Source organism: Pseudopodoces humilis, chromosome 3 (assembly GCF_049639895.1).
Source record: "Pseudopodoces humilis isolate 2021_Gansu_Grassland_sample_001 chromosome 3, ASM4963989v1, whole genome shotgun sequence".
NCBI lineage: Eukaryota > Metazoa > Chordata > Aves > Passeriformes > Paridae > Pseudopodoces > Pseudopodoces humilis.
The window spans coordinates 17,488,419-17,510,084 of NC_142202.1; the positions used below are offsets into that span (position 1 = coordinate 17,488,419).

At 45.0% G+C, this 21,666-nt stretch overlaps 1 protein-coding gene across 1 annotated transcript; it reads left to right on the forward strand.

Annotated features, from left to right (window-relative positions):
• The first annotated feature begins 10,294 nt into the window (after window positions 1–10,294).
• Window positions 10,295–21,147, forward strand: TAF1A (TATA-box binding protein associated factor, RNA polymerase I subunit A). Its single transcript, XM_005523312.3, has 10 exons — window positions 10,295–10,556; window positions 12,073–12,242; window positions 13,077–13,187; window positions 14,136–14,334; window positions 15,010–15,140; window positions 15,971–16,129; window positions 17,205–17,271; window positions 18,372–18,492; window positions 19,523–19,683; window positions 20,846–21,147. Exons 1-10 carry the CDS (start codon window positions 10,427–10,429, stop codon window positions 20,986–20,988), a joined length of 1,392 nt encoding a protein of 463 aa, XP_005523369.1. The 5' UTR covers window positions 10,295–10,426; the 3' UTR covers window positions 20,989–21,147.
• Window positions 21,148–21,666: the final 519 nt, after the last annotated feature.

A 21,666-nucleotide genomic window follows, 5' to 3' on the forward strand; every position in this document is an offset into this window, starting at 1 on the left:
CCGGCGGGAGGGCGATGTGGCGGGGGAGGGACAAGCCCGGCCCCGCCGCCGCCGCCGCCGCCGCCGCCGCCGCCGCGGGAGGGGGGCAGCGTACGGACCCTCCCTCCCTGCCGGCGGCATCCCCATCCCGATCCCTCGGAGGTAGCACCACGGGCCGCTGCTCCGAGCAGGAGCCCGGCTACTTTCCCGCTTCGCAGGCCACAAAAGAAGGAAGATCCTGCCCCTTATTTGTGCGGGTTTCTCTAGCTGAGGATCGCTGGAGTAACAAGATCCTACAGAAAGGGCGTAGGTGCCGCCCTGTAAGGACACGACAGATCCAAACATGCACTTGGCTGCTCTCCCTCCTGCCCCGCCGAGTAGTTCTTAATCTGTGCTGGAGAGGAGCAGCCGCCACTTCCCCGGTGACCTCCGAGAGTTTGAGGTTACACCTGCGGTGCAGCGGGCGGAGGAGTTCATTCACCCGTGATCCCACTGGGGAAAGTGCTGGGTTTCACTGCGAGCAGCCGAAAGCGCAGCACTCCCCGACAGGCCTATCCTTGCCCTTCCGTAGCCACAGCTTCCACTTGCTGGTACATTTTAACTGTTGAGTATTCGCAAACTGAAAGATGTGCTACTCACAAGTGTGCCTGCACATCGCCTTTTCTTCACATCCATCACCTTAATATTGCCTTAGAGATCTAAAATTGCAAAATGACAGCAGAAGTCACAATGCAGATGAACAAAACCTTTTTTTCAGGCCCATGTTATTTGTTCAGCACAGTAGCCTGAGTAGACAAAAAGAATAAAAGATGTGGCTAAGAAAAGATAGGTGACGTAAGAGAATCCTCTTGCTGGTGAATCAAATGACCAAATTTTTAATATTTTTTTTTTTACTTTCCACAGCAAATTCTGAAGCTGCTCCCAAAATGAATAGACAGTCACAGAACTGATAGTCAAGGTGAATAATTCTACTTTTTTCTTTTTTTGTGCATGTCAAAGCAGCTGATATTTTTTCAAGAGCCTTTTAAGAGCCCTTTTAAATGCTACGTCTCAAGAGTTAGCAATCACTGTTGCTAATTGCATGTGTTCCTCTTGCATCCTCATGCCTATTGATTTTCACTCCAGACTTTCATTTCCACAGTCTCATTGTACAAGGCCTTAGATCCAGGCTTAGTTACTAATGTGTAATCTCTGAAAAATGCGTGTTTCATTTTCAGCCCCCACCTAGAGCAGTTTAATATTTTAATCACACTATGAAAAAGTGTCAAGGTAGAAACAGGTGATGGTATCTCTTTGCCCAGGATCCCATGGACACCCTGCCATTTCTTACAGTCCTGTGTATCCCCAGGACCCACATGCTACAGGAACGCAATGATTCACCCAGTGCTCATGTGTGTTCTCCAGGCCTAGTGCAGTACAGTGGCTGTAGCTCTCCTGCAATTTTGTTGACATTTTTGTGTTTCACATCTTAGAAAATGAGGTGATACCTATTTGCCATCACTGATATTGGCTGATTAAAAGCTCTAAGAAAGCCTAATTCAGAAAATCTACAAGTTTGTCACACTTTACAATATGGAAGCCACATTTTATGATACCTGTATGAATGAAAGATAAGTATTCTTTCCCCAACATTAATATTTCCTGTTGTGTAGTGCCCACACTATTAGGTCCAGTTTGTTGTGAAGAAAGAGCTGTTTTACTATTTTCCATCAGTACAAATTATCAAGCTTATCTTTATTAAAGACCAAGATAAAAGGTAATGGTGTCTGTGGTTGTAAAGACAAGGGCAAGAAAGGGAGATGTGAACAAAAACAAGATGACATACTTCTTGTATAAGTCACTGCCTTTATTGTGCAATAATGAGTAGCTTGCAGTTGATACACATACACAAGTTTACCACTGCAACTGTCAAGTATTTCCTACAATTTCAAATATTTCAGGGTAATAATGCAGCCACTTGTTAACATACCCAGCTTTCGTCAATGTGTGAAAGAAAAATATTTCACTTAGTTCAATTAAGATATTTCAGGCAAGATTTCCTTCCAGTCTTCAACCCCAATCTTGGAAACATGTATTCAGCTATGAGTATAGTCCCACTGTACATGAGGTATCTAACGTTCATCTATTCTTACAAAGCAGTTCTTATGTATTTTCTGCACTAAAATACCTACTAAAGTAGCTGATACCTATTAACAAGATCAGTTGGCTAAGTTTACCTAAGGGTCAGGAAACACTCACTTATGTCTCACACAGGAAAATAAAAAGCTAAAAGTAAACGTCCTTGCATGCAAACATGAGAACTTTTACCAAAAAAAAAGGGGGATAAGTTTGATTCTGAAATTAGAATACTGAGCTAACAGAAGATCAGGAGTGTTGTAGGAAGTGACATCAAATTTGGGGAACACCAGTGATCAGTGAGGCACTCACACAAGGTACAAATTATAAAGGACAGTCAAAGAAAATGGCACTGCTAAACATGTGGTGCTATGTGACAGTTCATTGTTATCAGCCAAGTAAGTTAATTATCCATTAATAACACTACTTATGAACTGAAATGCTGGACTTTATAGGAAGAACACAGGATTAAAAATAAAGGAAAAGGGAAGGGAGACTTCTCTTATCCCCACATTGATTTATTAAATACCGTATTAAGGTATGATATATGAGGTTTAAGTGTTTGAATGCTGCAAACAACTGTTCTGCCTTGCACTATTCCCGACCCTGGTTATTGATCACAGCTGAACCAGGACACTGTATCACACGAACCTTTAATCTGAGTTTATTATTTACTCACCCTTCCATGCCAGGGCAGTTCAGAAAAAAAAACAAAAACAAACCAACAACTCTGTGAGATCTTACACGGTAAACTGGACTTTACACACATCAAAACAGTCCAGGGCAAACTCAGTTCCAAAGTGGTTTAAAGAAACAAGTTCCAGCGCAAATTTGTATAAACCAGATGCTGCGGTTAAGGCAGACGGATTCCCAAAATCCAGGTACTCTGCGGGAGCACAGGCAACATTATTGCTCTACAATGCATGGGATTTTCATCCGGAATCTTTTCCTTCTGTAGAACGTTATGATTTACAAAGGAACGGGAAAGTAGCAATACAGCTAATGGAAGGGTGTTGAGGGTTAGGTGTCCTTTTTTTTTGTTTTTGTTTGTTTTGTCGTTCTGGCCTGCCCGGGGAATTTTTACCCATTATGTGCTGGGGCAACCTAACTACCGGTACTTAGGGGTGATTGACAACGGACAAAGAGTAGCCGGGCCCAGGGGGGGGAAAGGGGGCAGAAAAGGAGGGTGGGGACAGTTTTTTAGCTGGTTTTTCTCCGGCTTCGGGGAAGGACGTTCGGGGGCTGGGGCGCAGAGCTGCTGCGGTGGAGAGAAGGGATTTTCGCCATCACCCAGACGGAGCAGTTGCTTCTTCTCCTTCTCCCCTCTTGGCTGGTGGCCTCGCACCCCCTGCCCTGCCGGGACGTGTGGCAGTGCCAGGCACCGCCGCGGAGCTGCTGATACACCTCAGCCACCGACCCAGGATCTCAGCTCATCCCTGCTGTTTCCAGCCGACTGTTCCCCGGTGCTCCTGCAGGAGCACCGGGACTGACTGCCCGAGGGGTTTGTGAAAAACAAAACCTCTCCTCCATCCCATCTCAGCTGAGAGAGCTGTCCCGGGGTCCCTGGTTCTGTGTTCTTGTTATTGCTGTAGTTATTGTTTGTTTGTTTGCCTCGTTATACATACTAGTAAAGAACTGTTATTCCTATCCCCAGATCTCTGCCTGAGAGCCCCTTGATTTCAAATTTATAATAATTCGGAGGGAGGGGGTCTACATTCTTTCATCCCGAGGGAGGCTCCTGCTCTCCCTAGCAGACACCTGTCTTCTAGAACCAAGACAGATTTTGGCGCCCAACGTGGGGCTCGAGAGGAAAAGGGCAAAAAGGAATAACAGTTCTTAGATAACCTAACTTTTGTGTGCTGGATTTAGAAACCTTGTTAGGTAGAACCATGTTGTTGAGCTTACCCAGGTTCGCGGGGCATGTGGTCACAGCTATATTTCTCCCATTTGCTGTACCTTACTTAAATATGGGTCCTATAACTAAGGCTACTGTGGCTATTATCCAGCTTGTTTTGTGGGTTGATAAGGTGAGGAATTCATGGATGTTTAACGTCCTCTGGACGGCGGGCTCATGGATTCAGAGCTGTCACACACTAACTGGAAATGGTTTTTTGGGTTACTATAATAATGGTACCTACTGGGAGAAAAAGACAGCTGGGGAAATTTTCTCCCAACCTTTCACCCAGTTCCTTGGGCCTACCCCGCCAGTTTTCGAAGGGTTAAAATCTTCTCTGAATGCTAATGACATCTTACAGTGGCTGGTGGTACTGATAGGCCTGTTCTACTTAGCCTTCAGAGACAAAGGGAAAGAGACAGGGGGTGCTGCCCCAGAGCCTGGCACAGCCCCGGAGACAGGGGGTGCTGCTCTAGAGCGTGGCACAGCCCCAGAGACAGGGGGTGCAGCTCCAGAACCTGGCACAGCCCAGGAGACAGGGGATGCTGCTCTAGAGCCTGCCCCTGCCCCACAGCCCACCTCAGAAATGAACCACCCAGAGTGGGTGGGGGTTCTGGTGAAGGAGATACGTGAGATGAGCCAGAAGATAGAGTGCATTTCCTCAGCTGCTGAGAAACCCTCCCCCTGCCTCGAAGAGGGAGAGTCTGATGGTGCAGCAGTGGAACCCACAGACGTTACAACCGTCCAGGTTCCAGCTGAACCACAAGGGCAGTCACAGCCAGCAGCTGTTTGCCCTTGTGGAAACCAGGAAGTCTAAGATGAAATCACAGCACCCTGTTGATAAGGATAAGAAAGGAGGGCCCTCACAACCCACAGGGGAGCCAGAAGTTGAAATCATTACTGAGTCTCTTGACATATGACAGTCTCCGTAAGTTACAAAAAGACATTGTGAGGCGGGGGCGTGAGCCTTATACAACCTGGTTACTTCGGGTCTGGGACCTTATGGGTACAGGGCGTGCAGCTGGATGGTGGTGAGGCAAGGAATGTGGGACCCTTGACCCAGGACTCAGGTGTGAATCAGGTATTCGTCAGGGAGCAAGGGCCCCTTTCCCTCTGGGAGCGGCTTTTGATGAGTGTAAGAGAGAGGTTTGTCCACAGAGAGAGAATGGAAGAGCACTATCATAGAAGGGAATGGAAAACCATTGAGGAAGGGATCCAACAACTGAGAGAAGTGGCGATATTAGAGGTCCTTTTTGGGAGGGGTGGACAGCATGATAATGACCCCGACAAAGTCAGGTGCACTGGGCAGATGTTGTGGAGTCTGGCAAATCTAGGGCCACGTGACTACAACCACCTATATTGCACTGATTAACGCTGATAACAGCCGAGAGACGGTGGGTTCTGTTGCCACCAAGGCTTAGAAATTACGGACAGTATGGTCCATGGCCCGCAGCAAGCTAAGATTTCCGCTGTGATTAAGGAACTCAAAGAGGAGAGATGAGGGAAATGAGGGAAGAGATGAGGAAGAGAGCAGTTCCCGTATGGCAACCAGTGCGGGCCACAAGCCCAAAACTCCAAGCCCAGCGCCCCCCAGCTAGAGAGAGAGGGTACACCTCACGAACTGAGCTGTGGTTCTTTCTACGTGACCATGGAGAAGATATGGGAAAGTGGGATGGGAAACCCACTTCTTTCTGCCCTGGCAGCACGAGTGCGTCAACTCAGGCAGGGAACCATTAACCAGAAAGGTTCCACTAAAGTGAAGGTAGCCTCAACCTCCCGTGACCAAACTGCCAGATATTACAGAAAAGAGGATGATCCCCTTGAAGGAACCTCTAGCATGTATGCCCAGGGAGGAGAGGATGACCAGTGCTAGAGGGGGCCTGCCTCTGACCAGGTAGAGGCCAGGGAAAATCAGGTCTATTGGACTGTGTGGATCCGATGACCTCGCACATGAGGCCCACAAGAATATAAAGCTTTGGTTGACACTGGTGTGCAATGTACTCTGATGCCATTGGGACATGTGGGGGGCAGAACATGTTTCCATTTCTGGGGTGACAGAGGGGTCTTATCAGTTGACTCAAATGGAAGCTGAAGTGAGCCTGACAGGGAAAGAATGGCAAAAACAACCCATTGTGACCCGGCCCAGAGGCCCCGTGTATTCTGGGCATGGACTTCCTTCGAAATGGCTATTACAAAGACCCAAAGGGACTCAGGTGGGCTTTTGGAATAGCTGCTGTGGAGGCAGAGGACATTAAGCAACTGAACACCTTGCCTGGACTAATCAGAGAACCCATCTGCAGTAGGACTCCTGAAAGTGGAAGAACAGCGAGTACCAATTGCCACCTCGACAGTGCACCGCCGGCAGTATAGGACAAATCGAGATGCTGTGATCCCCATCCACAATAAGATGATTCCGAGAGCTGGAGAGCCAAGGGGTGGTCAGCAAAAACCCACTCACCCTTCAACAGCCCCATCTGGCCTGTGCGCAAGTCTGACAGAGAATGGAGATTGACTGTGGACTATCGTGCATTGAATGAAGTGACTCCACCTCTGAGCGCTGCCGTGCCGGACATGCTGGAGCTCCAGTACGAGCTGGAGTCCAAGGCAGCGAAGTGGTATGCCACTATTGACATTGCTAATGCATTTTTCTGCACTCCCCCGGGCAGCAGAATGCAGGCCTCAGTTTGCCTTCACCTGGAGGGGAGTGCAGTACACCTGGAACCGACTGCCCCAGGGGTGGAAGCACAGCCCCACCATCTGCCATGGACTGATCCAGGCTGCCCTGGAAAAGGGTGAGGCTCCAGAACATCTGCAGTACATTGATGACGTCATTGTGTGGGGGAACACAGCAGTGGAAGTATTTGAGAAAGGGGAAAAGATCATCCAGATTCTGCTAGAAGCCGGCTTTGCCATCAAGAAGAACAAAGTCAAAGGACCTGCTCGAGAGATCCAGTTCCTGGGAGTAAAATGGCAAGATGGACGGCGTCAGATTCCCGCTGAGGTCATCAATAAGATCACTGCAATGTCTCCACCCACCAGCAAGAAGGAAACGCAAGCTTTCCTAGGTGCCATAGGTTTTTGGAGGATGCACATTCCTGAGTACAGCCAGATCGTGAGCCCTCTCTACCTGGTTACCCGAAAAAAGAATGATTTCCACTGGGGCCCTGAACAACAACAAGCCTTTGCTCAGATCAAACAGGAGATCGCCCATGCAGTAGCCCTTGGCCCAGTCAGAACAGGACCAGACGTGAAGAACGTGCTCTACTCTGCAGCCGGGAACAATGGCTTGTCCTGGAGCCTTTGGCAGAAAGTGCCTGGGGAGACTCGAGGCCGACCGCTGGGATTCTGGAGCCGAAGCTACAGAGGGTCCGAAGCCAACTACACTCCCACAGAGAAGGAAATCTTAGCTGCCTATGAAGGAGTTCAAGCCGCCTCAGAAGTGATTGGCACAGAAGCACAACTCCTCCTGGCACCCCGACTGCCAGTGCTGGGGTGGATGTTTAAAGGAAAGGTTCCTGCTACCCACCATGCCACCGATGCTACGTGGAGCAAGTGGATTGCCCTCATCACGCAGCGCGCACCGTATTGGGAAACCCAAATCGCCCTGGGATTTTGGAGATAATTACAAAACTGGCCAGAAGGTGAAAACTTTGGTCTCACTGATGAAGAGGAGCAAGGAACAAGTGACACGGGCTGAAGAAGCTCCACCGTACAACCAACTGCCAGCAGGAGAAACATGCTACGCTCTGTTCACTGATGGTTCCTGTCGCATTGTAGGGATGAACCGGAAGTGGAAAGCAGCCGTAATGGAGCCCCACACGACAGGTCGCGCAGAGGCCACTGAAGGAGAAGGTGGATCAAGCCAACTTGCTGTACTCAAAGCTGTTCAACTGGCCCTGGACATTGCTGAAAGAGAGAAGTGGCCAAAACTCTACCTCTACACTGATTCATGGATGGTGGCCAATGCTCTGTGGGGGTGGCTGGAAAGGTGGAAAAGGGCCAACTGGCAACGCAGAGGAAAAGCCAATCTGGGCTGCTGACGAGTGGAAAGACATCGCTACCAGGGTAGAGAAACTGTCTGTGAGGGTCCGTCATGTAGATGCCCATGTCCCCAAGAGTAGGGCCAATGAAGAGCACCGAAACAATGAGCAGGTGGATCAGGCTGCAAAGATAGAGGTGTCAAAGACAGACTTAGATTGGCAACACAAGGGAGAGTTGTTCCTAGCTCGATGGGCTCATGATGCCTCAGGCCATCAGGGTAGAGATGCCACCTATAAGTGGGCACGAGACCGAGGGGTGGATTTAACCATGGACAGTATTTCCCAGGTTATCCATGACTGTGAGACGTGTGCCACGATCAAGCAGGCCAAGCGGTTGAAGCCGCTATGGTAACGGTGGGGTGGTCCAAATACAGATATGGGGAAGCCTGGCAGATTGACTACATCACACTGCCCCAAACCCCCAAGGCAAGCGGTACGTGCTCACAATGGTAGAAGCCACCACTGGATGGTTGGAAACCTACCCTGTGCCTCATGCCACTGCCCGGAAACACCATCCTGGGACTTGAAAAGCAGGTCCTTTGGAGGCATGGTACCCCTGAGAGGATTGAGTCAGACAATGGGACTCATTTCAAGAATAACCTTATAAACAGCTGGGCTAGGGAACATGGCATTGAGTGGGTGTACCATATCCCCTACCATGCACCTGCTGCAGGGAAAGTTGAACGGTGCAATGGCTTGCTTAAAACCAGCTTGAAGGCACTGGGTGGGGGAACTTTCAAGAACTGGGAGATAATTTAGCAAAAGCCACATGGTTGGTGAACACCCGAGGTTCCACTAACCGAGCAGGCCCTGCCCAATCTGAGCCCTTTAGAACGACAGATGGAGATAAGGTTCCAGTGGTACATATGAGAGGTATGCTGGGAAAAACTGTTTGGGTTAATTCTGCCTCCAGCAAAGACAGTCCAATCCGTGGGGTTGTCTTTGCTCAGGGACCGGGTTGCACTTGGTGGGTGATGCAAAAAGATGGAGAGACCCGGTGCATACCCCAAGGGGACCTGGTTTTAGGGTGAACTACCCATGACACTGTGCTTGTATCTGTATCTGCATGTACATATGTATATAGTTAAAGTAGTGTGTGTTTGTGTATAATTTAAAGGTTTAATATTTAATGTAACATTTTGGTATGGGAAAAAAATTCGGGGTGGATAGTGTTGAGGTTAGGTGTCCTTTTTTTTGTTTTTGTTTGTTTTGTCGTTCTGGGCCTGCCCGGGGAATTTTTACCCATTATGTGCTGGGGCAACCTAAAGTACCGTACTTTAGGGGTGATTGACAACGGACAAAGAGTAGCCGGGCCCAGGGGGGGGAAAGGGGGCAGAAAAGGAGGGTGGGGACAGTTTTTTAGCTGGTTTTTCTCCGGCTTCGGGGAAGGACGTTCGGGGGCTGGGGCGCAGAGCTGCTGCGGTGGAGAGAAGGGATTTTCGCCATCACCCAGACGGAGCAGTTGCTTCTTCTCCTTCTCCCCTCTTGGCTGGTGGCCTCGCACCCCCTGCCCTGCCGGGACGTGTGGCAGTGCCAGGCACCGCCGCGGAGCTGCTGATACACCTCAGCCACCGACCCAGGATCTCAGCTCATCCCTGCTGTTTCCAGCCGACTGTTCCTCGGAGCCCTGCAGGAGCACCGGGACTGACTGCCCGAGGGGTTTGTGAAAAACAAAACCTCTCCTCCATCCCATCTCAGCTGAGAGAGCTGTCCCGGGGTCCCTGGTTCTGTGTTCTTGTTATTGCTGTAGTTATTGTTTGTTTGTTTGCCTGGTTATACTAGTAAAGAACTGTTATTCCTATCCCCAGATCTCTGCCTGAAAGCCCCTTGATTTCAAATTTATAATAATTCGGAGGGAGGGGGTCTACATTCTTTCATCCCGAGGGAGGCTCCTGCTCTCCCTAGCAGACACCTGTCTTCTAGAACCAAGACAAAGGGGTGGCAGGAAGCGCTCGTTAATTTAATTTTAGAGTGACGAGTGCGTAAGCCACGCTTCTGCTCATGCTCTGATCGTGGTAAATGTAGAAATAAACACCTCTCTGCCACACCGCTGCACACACCCAGCCACCCCCCGTTCTCCATCTCACCCCTCATTTCCCCACTCCCGCACGCAGAGAACAACAGCGAAACGCTGCCGAGCCGCCGCGCACCCCCTGCCCTCATGGCGGCCGAGCCGCGCGGCCCTCAGCGCGCACGCGCAGGGGCCGCCCCCGCCCCGCGCTTCCCGGGCCGCGGCGCCTGCCGGGATCTCCCGCCCGTGGTGCCCGCGGGGCCGGCGTGAGGCGGCGGCACGGCCGCTGCACGCCCGGGCCTGGCTGAGCCCCCGCTTTCTCTTCGGCCGGCGTCTTCCGCCCACCGAGCTGCAAGGTGAGGTCGGAGCCCGGCTGCCCGCGGCGCCATGGACAGCTTCCTGGAGGAGGAGGAGGATGGGGAGCCGGCGGCGGCGGTGGGGAAGAGAAAGAGGAGCCCTGTGGCTCGGGCCGCCTTGCAGCCACCCCTGCACCTGCCCTTCCTGCGGCCGCAGCCGGGTAAGGGCCGAGCGTTTGTGCGTTCTCTTTGAGAGCTCCTTCGGGGAGCCGTGGGAGTGGTGGCACAGAGTTTCAGCTTCTGCTCGCCAAATCGTCCGCTAGCGCCGGGGAAGAGGCTCGAAATAACCATAGTTGTGTTCTGAGCCGGCGGTGTGCCCTTGCGGGCAGGAGGGCCCTTGGTATCGTTGGGAAGAGCACTGCCAGCAGGTCGAGGAAGGTGATTCTGCCTCTCTACTCGGCAGTGGTGAGGCACGTGTGGAGTGCTGTGCCGAGTTCTGCGCTCCTCGGGGCAGGAAAAACACGGAGCTCCAGGAGAGAGTCCAGCAGAAGGCACCAAAGGTGATTCGGGGTCTGGAACATCTCTTATGAGGAGCGACTGAGGGAGCTGAGCCTCTTTGGTCTGGAGAAGACTGAGAGGGGGTTTCATTAATGCATACAGATATCTCAAAGGCAGGTGCCTTTGCCTGATGCCAGACTTTTCAGTGGCGCCCAGCAACAGGACTTGGCACAGTGGCTAGAAACTAAAGCACAAAAAGTTGCACCTCAGCATTAGGGAGATCTTTACACTGAGGATGGCAGAGCACTGGAACAGGCTGCCCAGGGAGTTTGTGGAGTCTTCCTCTCTGGAGACTTTCAAATCCCACTTGGACACATTCCTATGTCACCTGTTTCAGGTGACCCTGCCTTGGAAGAGGGTTGGACTGGATAATCTTCAGGGGTCCCTTCCAACCCTGATGGTTCTCTGACTACCTGACTTAGCCATTGTGTGAGCTATAGCTTCCAGGTAGGAGGTGTCTTTGTGAGCTCTTCATGTGCCTTGCAGGTGGCTTTTTATGGATGAGCATTGTTGTAGGGTCATACAGCCATGAGCATTAAACAAACTTCATGGGAATGAAGTTTCAGTTTTGTGCTGGTTTCAGAGTTAATTGAACTACTATTGATGTAAAAAGACCAGGTGGTCTCTTTGCAGCCTTGTACTCAAATAAGAATAATTCTCTACATTTACCTTTGTAGGAATTGCTTAGCCTTTGTTACTGGAATGGTCTCTTTGTGTGCATGCAAATCTGCAGCACCGTGGGATCACAAACTTAGGTGATGATTAATAAGTAAAGAGAGTAGTCCCCAAAATATGACAAAATTTACTGTGACATTATCAAAGCAACATGACTCCCTGATTCTAGTAGGGCAGTAGTGTGACATTTGATGGCTATTCACTGTTTCAAATGAATGGAAATTTCAAGCACAGCTGTGTGCTGTGTATGGAAAATACCATTTCATATCACATTTCCAGCTTTTCCCATAGTCTTACTTCCCTGTGGACTAACAGTTGTGTTTATCTTCAAAAGCACAGAGCTTAAGGTGACTCTTTGTAGTAGCCATACAAGGAATGTAGACACTGAAATGGAGAGCATGTGGCTGAGTAAGAGCTGTGATAGCTGTGGGCTCAGTTGATTTTTTTTGTTTGTTTGGTTTTTGGTGTTTTATTTGGTTGGTTTGTTTGTTTGTTTGTTTCCAGTATCTTCCGATGAACACAAGTTAAACTTCAGGAAGAGCAAGGAAGCGTGTTTAAGTTACATTCAGGATGCCTTGCTCCAAAAGCAGTGGAAAAGGGCTGCAGAGTTCCTGACCTGTTACGTTGAGTCACTAGAGAAGGACTATTCCAGAGAACACATTGGTCCATCAGAGGTAAGCCCATTTTCCTTATCTGTGTTCTTTTGCTGTTGAAAAAATACTTGCATAGCAGCATCTGTATACTTCAGGACCAACATATTTCTTAATTAGCTAATCACAGGCTTGATTTTTAAAAAAAATAGATCCTTGACACAACAGAAGAAAACTTGGCTTGGTATAAGTTCACTCTGCCAGCACTGTATCTATGAAAATTCCAAGTAGTCTTCTAAAATGGAAAAGCAGTTAATGTGTTTGGTTCTGGCATGCCATCAGTCAGAATGGGTTTGCAAGTTGGTGGCTTATTCAGATTGTTACCAGCTCTTCCAGTAGCTGCAAAACTCCTTGCCGGTGTTGAGATGGAAGCAGATGGAAGGAAAAGGATCAGAGTTTTTAAATAAGTGGAGTACTTGAATATGGCTAGCTTGCAGACCTTGGAAACAAGTGCATGCAGTTGGGGAGCTACATCAAGTTGGAAATAATCCTTGCTGTTAAGGTCAAAGAGTTGTGTATACTTGGTGTCTTAGTAGGGTCATAGCAAAGAACAACATATTTTTTTGGTGAAGGGAGGAGGAGCCCTCTGGCATGCAGTTTTCATAAGCTCTTCTGGAGTGCTGCGTTTATAATGAGCAATTCTGAACCACCCACTGAATGACTCTAAAAGTCCTACTGGATGAGTGGGTAGGTCACTATAGCAGTGGATAATGCTTTGTAGTATTTTTTATTTGCAGTTCAAATGTACATTGTTTTCATGTCCTTCAGTAGCTATAAGTTTAGTAAGACTGGATATGTGGTGTCTGTTGCCATTTTTGTACTAAGGTTGATTTTGATTTTCTTTCTTCCCATAAACAGGTGATTTGGAGAATAGGAACTGAAATTTTTTATCATTCCCAAAGCAGCATGAAAGAGTTCAACTATTTCATGGAACAGATGAAAACTTTAGGAGTAAAAAGGTACTTGAAGGTGAGTGTGTTTAAAGCAGCCCTGATGATTTTCACATTTACCTGAACACTTAGTTGAATATTAATTTCCAAATCTCTTTTGAAATGTACTACTGACATTAGTTAAAAAAACTCAAAGCCAACATTTGAATTACCAATTGCATGGTGTTTGAAGGTCATTTTATACATAACCTTATCTCATTTGGGCTGTATGTTTGATCACAGATGCATGTTCTCAGTCCTTAGAAGTGCTTAAAAACCCTTTAATTAAGCTTTGAATTTGAAGCAGTTAAATTCTTTTTCATGTGTGTCCCAATGACATGTAAATGCAGGTAATTACCTGCAAAGTTTTATTTCCAGTCCTTAATTTGACCACTGTGCTCCTGACTAAACATTTTTACTTAAATTTTGCCTCATTACCCTCTCATTTTTTGAGTAGCTAATCTGATTATAAAACTGTATAAAACACGGCTGAAGGTGGGGGCAGGATTGTGTTTTTTTTTCCTGTGGTGTCTCATTCAAACCTATATTGTTTTGGTTTCCTTGGCTGTTTCTCACTTGGGATGGTGCTTCTGTCTTTCATTCCATTGTTAAATGTCTTCAAAAGAAGTTCCATACGAGGGTTTTCTGGAGCTAACTGAAGGTTTAGGCTTTTATCTTATGACACCCAACATGGTAGGGTGGTGGGACATCCCTCTTTCAGGTGCTTTGAAAAATCTGCAAAGCCCAGCTGGCTTTCCTCAGGTCATTTTTAGATCTTCTGAAGTAGGTACAGCATTTGTTAAAGACAAGCAGGTTTTTGAGGCAACACAAATAACTTAAATTCTTCATTACCTTGTGTTGGCAATATTTTTTATTCATGTCAGTAAGTGTCCTCTTTCTCTGCACATGTGTGTAGAACTTTGCTGTATTGCTGAGAATCTCTGCATTTGAGTGTGAAACGCTGTGGTTTGGACTGTTTGGGTTGCAGGTCTGCTTGGAGCATATCTTTCATCTCCTCTGTAATGGGCAAATAGATGAAGCCTACCAGAACCTGTCCCTGGCAGAAAGCTGGAGGTTTGGAGAGCAAACAGCCATTCAGGATAAGGAAATGAAGCTGATTCAGGCTTACAGGGGACTCTTGGACTACTATAGCTGGTCTAAGCAGAAGAACATCCTGTTAGAGCATGGTAAGTATGTTTTGGATTGAGCTGTAGCTTCAGTTTGCTCATTCAGATGCTGTGGTTTGTAATGACACCTTTTCCTTTACTAGACTTCAGAGTGTGATGGTGTGGCTGGTACAGAGTTCTGTATCAGCAGTGATGGTGGCGCCAAAATAGCTTTGTGAAGTGCCCTGAAATGCTGTTCTGAAAATTTCTCCCTGTGTCCAGCCAGCATCACCTAAAATAATTATCAAAGGGATGCATTCCCTTAAAGCAGTGGCTTAATAGGTGTGCAAGTACTTGATTGCTTCTGGAATGTTGAGTGATAGCAAAGCCCTCAACACTTGTGTTTGAATTACAGTTTCTTTAAAGATATAGAAGTTGCTACATGTGTTTTATCACTTACACTAGACCTCTGTTTCTCTGAAAACCAGATGTTGAATTTGGATTGTGGACCTTGTGCTGGTAACATCTTCTCTTGGAGTCCTACTCATTGTGCTCCATAAATTGAAATTGATTATAAATTTGAATGAGGAACAGTGAAAATTTCTTGTTTCAATACTGAGGAGTCTTTTCTTAAAAGCTCTCTGACTAGAGTACTTGCTTAGCAAAATGTGATCATCCCTTAGATGTAGCACTTCAAGTTCCCTGTGTTTGGCTGAGTTATAAATAACTTTTTGATTTTTCTTTGTGCTTTGGCAGGTGAGGATGGATTTTCAGACTTGGCTGTTGAGCAGGAAATGCATGGTTACTTTCGTAAGGCAGCAGTGAGCTTGAAGGAGATTATTAAAATACCTGGAGTCTGGGACATCTTTGTGAAATGCTATGTGGATGTAAGGGAATATTTTACAGATGGCTTCCTTTCGTGTTTCCTTGCTTAATTTTCTTTAAATGCAGATTATTTTCTCTGTCTGAGTGAAAACAGCATTTCAAAAGCAACACATTTGTATGTGTGTGTCACTGGCTTTGATAGAGAGCACAGTGTATTCCTGGTAGAGCTGCAGAGCTTGAGCAGAGTACAAAAAGAACTTTTATCTGTGCACTGTCAAGAAAAAGAAATAGACAAACAGCTTACATATTTTGTTTTTGTGGGGCTGCAGAAATTGGAGCATCACTGCTTTACTTTAAATTCCTCAAAACAGTTTCTCTGATTTTTGGCAGGGCAGTGTTTTCTCTAGATACATGAAATGTTAGAGACGCCAAATATGCAGCCCCTCTGTGTTTTGGTTTAGGTTTTTAAAATATCTGCTTAGGATTTTTAATTAAGAATTAATAATTTTAAAGAGATCTTTTACTTTTTTTAAACACTGATAAGCTCTGACTTCTCTAAGCACATCTTAAGAATTTTCCTTGGTGCTGTCAGATTGTCTTTAGAGATATGGCAGGTGCCTTCAGCATCTCTTTCCAGTGAGAAAGTGATGGTAATCCTTTGACAATTAAGTAGGTGTTAAGGCATTTTCTCCCAGAGTAGCTTCTGTGTGTGAATTGTTGTCTCTCTGTGCTGAGATAAGCCAGTAAAATTAAGACAGGAGAGTATCTAATTAACTAATGTGCTTCACTCTTAGATAGACTGTGCTATTGGATGGCTCTGTGGCAGTCCAAAATGAGTTGTAAGAGTTTGGTTGCCTGTATCTGACAAACTAATGACAGACTTAACTTCCAGTTGTTGGAGTTCTATGGAGACCACAACGAGGCCCACCAGGTGTTAAATGAATATGCCTACAACTCCAAGTTCCCAGCTAACCCCAATGCTCATGTCTACCTCTATCAGTTCCTCAAGAGGCAGGGTGAATCAAAAAAAACCCTCATATCTGCACTGAAGGTAGGTATCCCTTAGGAGATACAGTCTGTGTCAGTCATGTGGTGTTCTGACAGCTTGCTTGAGCTCTGTAATATTATTTATCCTATTGTATTTTTCGTGGGAAGTAGAAGGTTAGAGGGAAGTTAGTGGGAGGGAGCAGAATCCTTTACTGTCCTTCAGTTCCAGTTCTTGTTTTGCCTTTAACTGGTACATCATACCACTTAAAAGTCAGTAAGCAAGCTTAGAGAACATGTTCACATGTTACAGAAGTCTGTATCAGCAGTCTTGTGCACAGCATGCATTGATTTCTCTTACAGTTTGATCTTTACAATATTGCACAGATCATTAAATGCCTGCTCTTTCACATATTGATCCTGTCTAGCAATTAGTTTCTTTGCTTGTTTTCAATGAGATGTGCATTAAAGCTAAAAGGTAATGTCTACTGGTTGTTGGTAGACAAGACTTTGCTGGGTTAAGCTTTTAAATTCCTGCTTTCCTTGCTCTTGGTGTACTGCTTGCAAGCCATGTTTTGCCACTTGATGGCACTAATGTGCTTTTGTTAGTGGAAGTGTTTAAAAACAGGTTTGTGAGGCTGTTTTGTTTGGTTTAGACTTTGAAACTCTAGCAGATTTGTATGAAATTCTCCTCAATGCATTTTAGCAATGGTTTTACATGTAAGTGTCTTATAAAACAGAGATGAATCATAGAAGTGGTTTGATTAGTCCAGAAACTGATCCAATGCACAGAGCAGTGGACAGGGGAGCTAAAACTGTCCTAGGGAGAAAATGACATTTCCTTCAAAAAAGGGGACACTGGATATGGATTTGGGCTGCTCCTTCACAATGTTGTATTTGCCACATACAGTTTTTGTCAGCAGCCATCAGGGTATTTCATCCATGGTGTCACAGAGCAGTGTCACAGATAGCAAAATGAATCTAGAGATCCATTCTTTATATCAAGGCACCAAAGTACCAGATTGCTTATTTTTCTGAGCTAAAAGCACCCAAAGCTCTGAAGCCTGTGCTTTTCTTGGTCAAGTAGAAGTCTTCAAGAGCTTTCACAATAACTTATCTGGGTTTTGTAATTTATTTTTCAGATCTTGCATGATATTGTTCCTTCTCATGAACTGATGATAGATTTTAATACCATGCTTCAGAAATCAAGTAAGTCTTCACCTTTGTTCAGTTCATTTATGCTAATTTCAGAAAACTATTCTGGATTTTCCTACAGCTTTCTTTCTGCTTTTGAAAGTAGTTTTGTTCCATAAGAAATAATGCCAAAAAACCAACTCAAATCCCAACTTTCCAATTACCATAACCTCTTAGTTGGATGTATGAGCAGTCATTTACAAACTTGTGTAAACAAATGCCTTTCTCATTTTAAAGGCTGAACAAAGAAAACCGTTGTAAGGCACAGGCAGGATCTCAAAAATAACTTAATTTTTTTTAGGTACCCTACTCCGAATTCCAAGGTCTTCATTCCATTTTTGGGATCTCTGTTTTATTTATTATTTTTTTTTCTTGGAATAGTTCTATTCTTTAGTTCATTGTTACATGAACAATGTAACAATGTTCCTTCTCTTTAAAGGAGCATTATCTTCAAGCTGGTAGAAAAGTCTTCCAATTTGAAGACTATTTTTTTCATTCTGATCAATTGTGTTCCAGGCTGTCTGTCTTCTTGTGGCTTGGCATGTCCCAGCAGGTCAACAGATTGGTGAAATGTACATCAGTAAAGATTGTTCTCTCTTCTGAAATGATGAGGGTTAATGACTTGAAACTGACAGGGGGAGGTTTAGAAGAGGTTTTGGGAAGACGGTCTTGATTGTCAGGGTGGGGAGGCACTGGCTCAGGTTGCCCAGAGAAGCTGTGGATGCCCCATCCTTGGAAGTGTTCAAGGCCAGAATGGATGGGGCTCTGAGCAGCCTGGTCTAGTGGAAGGTGTCCTTGCCTATGGCAGGGGGTTGGAACTTGATGATTTTTAAGGTCTTCTCCAAGCCAAAGCATTCTATGATTCTTCTTTGGGAGGGATGAAACCTTTTGCCTGACACCTCCCTTTTTCAGTTCATGTGTGACTCATTTGCCAACTTTTCAAACTAATAAGAACAATCTTCTGTTTTTAAAGAAATTTATGCCAATAAACATAACTTATGTTTAAAGTAGTAGCATTTGGGTGGGCCAGAATGGAGAACTGTATTTCACTCATGCCTTACTAAGCAGTTCATCCTGATCTGTGTAATTCATTAATCAGCCTCATCTTTTTGCAGAGAAGAGAAAAAAACGTCGAATGGGCCTAGAAGTTATTTTTGCAGCCTTGGATTATGCTGGCTGGAAAGAAAATGCAAAAGCATGGAGCTGTTTGGCAAGACAGGTGAAACAAATTGTAATGTAAGTAGCTCTGATACAGGGTGTTGAAACAAATGTGTCAAGTCTCCACCTTCTGTCAGTCTACACAGTGACCCTCTGTGCTCTGTCTTCATTTTTGCCTTTCGTACACGACTTCAGAGTATCTTGAAATATACTGGGCATCTTGGTCACTGTATGGGAATGTCACAGATAGTTTTATAGAGTCCTAGAACAGTTTGGGTAGGAAGGGACCTTAAAGATCATCTTGTTCCAGCTCCACTGCTGTGGGCAGGGACACCTTGGCTGGATGCCAGGTACCCACCAACGTTACTCTATGTGTTCCCTCAGCAACTGGATGGGGAGAGAAAATATAGCAAAGTGTTCACAGGTTGAGAGAAGGACAGGGAGAGACCACTCACCAAATACTATGTCGGGCAAAACAGACCCAGGACCTCGCCATCAGAGTGAAGAATTTCTTCCTAATATCTAATCTAAACCTGACCCTTGCTAGTTTAAAGCCATTCCTCCTTGTCCTGTCTCTACCTGCACTTGGAAAAACTCCCTCTTTGTGTTTCCTGTAGGTTCCTTTGAGGGGCTGGAAGGAGTTTGTGTTGCTGAAATGCTTGGTTTAGGGGCGTTGTTGCCTAACAGTAACAACTGTTTGGGATAAGTTAGTCTTTAAGTATGCCTGGAGTAACACAAACCTTTCCTAAGGACAGAGCAACCCCTTCATACTACTCATTTGTTGACAAACCTGGAGAAACTTCTATATTACTATTGACAAACTGGCACACAAGTGAAAGGCTTGCTTAATTTCACATCATAATCAGTGCTATTGCCAAGGCTTAGTAAGATTGCTGGAGTTCACTTCCAGCCTCACAAGTGTTACCGAGAATTAAAAAAAACATTAGTTTTATATAAAAATGCTGGTTATTAGTGTTTTGGTATAAAGTCAGTATATCTATGCTGGCAATTTATGAGATTTGTAGCAAGCTGATTATAACATTCAGTCTCCTAATAATCTTGCTATCACAATTTAACCTTTTCTGTAACTTGTTTAACCTTTTTCCAGCTCTGGGAAGCATCTTGACTGGATCAAGCAAGAGTGGAGCTCCAGGAAGGACTGGTGGCCAGCCTTCCATTTTAGCCGTTACTTGGCAAAAAGGAATTGGCAGGAAAATAAAAGCCTTTCATATGAAAAAGCTCTGGTGGCTGGAGTCCTACTTGGAAAGGGTATAATTTTTTTTTTCACTACATAGAACAAAAATAACGTCTAGTTCTAGACCTAATGACATGGGTTGCAGCTGATCTGTTGCCTGGATGAAATGCAGTTTCTTTCTTCTAAAAAAAGATTCCTGTGTTTGGAGCTGAACAAGAAAGGTATTTAAATTGGTTTGATTTTTAACAGTGGGGAACTAGTTTTATCATGGTTTAGAATTCAGTTTTATCTGGCCTTGTTGAGCTGCCACAATACTATTTGTCCTGTTTGACCTTCAAACCATAACTCCAAAAATGCACAACACCCTCCTGATGGAATATTGTGAGGACTGCAGGGAGTTTGCTTGCTGGATCCCAGCCTAGGCAGCGTCTCAGCAATACTGGGGGTCAGCTGGTCATTAACAACTGTGGGGATGTTCTAATGCAGGAAGGAGGAGGGAGAGTCTTGAATGAAAACCATCAGCAGTTTGGTAAGAAAGTGAAGATCATTACCTCTTTAGTAGCATTATTTGAAATGCTGCCAAAACCAAGGGAAGGATCAGGCCAAGAATCAGCTGCTAAATTTAGAATGGAAATATGGTCTGGAGACAATGGCTTATACAGTGGTATGGACTTCTGGTTGATAGGCAAAGTTCATTGTCAGCTTTTGTATACCTTCAGCACTTCATAGAACAATTTCTCATACTGGAAACTCTTTGGATATGTTTTGTTTTGCTTTCAGTAGTATCAGATATCTCCCTATATTTCCAGATGGCTAATAAAATCGTTCCAAGTTCAGATTTTCCTGAATGAAGTTTCAGTACTTGTTTCAATGTGAGCCTCTATTTTCCTTATCCAGCATAATAAATTAATATATGATATCAGTGTTGCTTTACTCCTGAATGTTTTTGACTCACAAAATTTTACTTTCTGATCTAATTTGCAGAGCAAAAATGAAAGAGAAAAAAATATTTTGCAAGATAACAGACATTTAGATACATGTAGAATGTTTACTGGGCTAAGTGAGGATAGATTATTTAATGCTGCAATTCTGTCTCTAATGAGCATGTCTTGGATATTAATACCTTTAATTACTGAAAAGTTTCTTAGCTGTCTGCATAATATTTAAACAGTGAAAACATTTTGTATTTGCTTGTATCATGGTATAACTTAGTGTTGGTTTTTTCTCTTTCCTTAGATTGCAAATACTTTAAATATGTGTCACACCAAGGCTGCAAAGCTCAGCTGAAAAGGTTTCGGATGCTGAAGAAGTTTGTGAACAGGCACAATCCTGTCTACCTGAGAATATCTGGTCCTCCAGATTCCTCTGTTCAGCCTTGATGAGAAGATGTCCTTAAGGTTCTTGGTGTACTTTTTCCTCTGTGTAAAACTGGCTTCTGTGTTGGTGCTACTCCAAAACTTCTAGGCAGACCCTATTGACTCAGTACTAGACTTTTTTAATATATATTTATGTAAAAAACTTTGGTTTTTATTTATTTTATAATAAAATGAATATAAATCAACTGATAATGTCAAAGAATTTCTGTGATGTTATTCTCATATTTATCTAAAATGCAAACAATGTTGATTTCAAATACATCTTGAAAGAGCAGAGGCACAGAAATACTGAGAAATTCTCTACATGCTGGAAGAGACTTTTTTTTGCAGTCATGCCCATGAATTGAAATATGCAGTGTTGCTGTGTTTGGAAAGCAAACGTTGATGTGTTATCACAAACCAGAATTCCAGTTTGCTTGAAAACAACGACAAAATGGTTTCCACATATTACTTCTGTTTTAATGCCAGATCTGTAGAATTCTGTAGGGTGAAGTGCTTGAACCTCCCTCTGGGATTGAAACAAAGATGTCTTTAGCAGCAGAGTAGGTTATGGATAAGTACAGCTGTGCTTTTAAAAACTCAGTGTTTATCTGGGATTTTGGTCTGGGTTCACATGGGTCTTGTGAGAAGTGCCTTAAGACAATGTGTCTTAAACATTAAGTTTAGTTAAACATTAATTTA

Excerpts from the sequence above, each read along its gene's own strand:
- TAF1A (XM_005523312.3), top strand. The coding sequence starts at position 10,427 with ATGGACAGCTTCCTGGAGGAGGAGGAGGATGGGGAGCCGGCGGCGGCG. Across the intron at positions 10,557-12,072 it reads CTTCCTGCGGCCGCAGCCGG|TATCTTCCGATGAACACAAG; the intron begins GTAAGGGCCGAG and ends GTTTGTTTCCAG. Across the intron at positions 13,188-14,135 it reads GAGTAAAAAGGTACTTGAAG|GTCTGCTTGGAGCATATCTT; the intron begins GTGAGTGTGTTT and ends TTTGGGTTGCAG.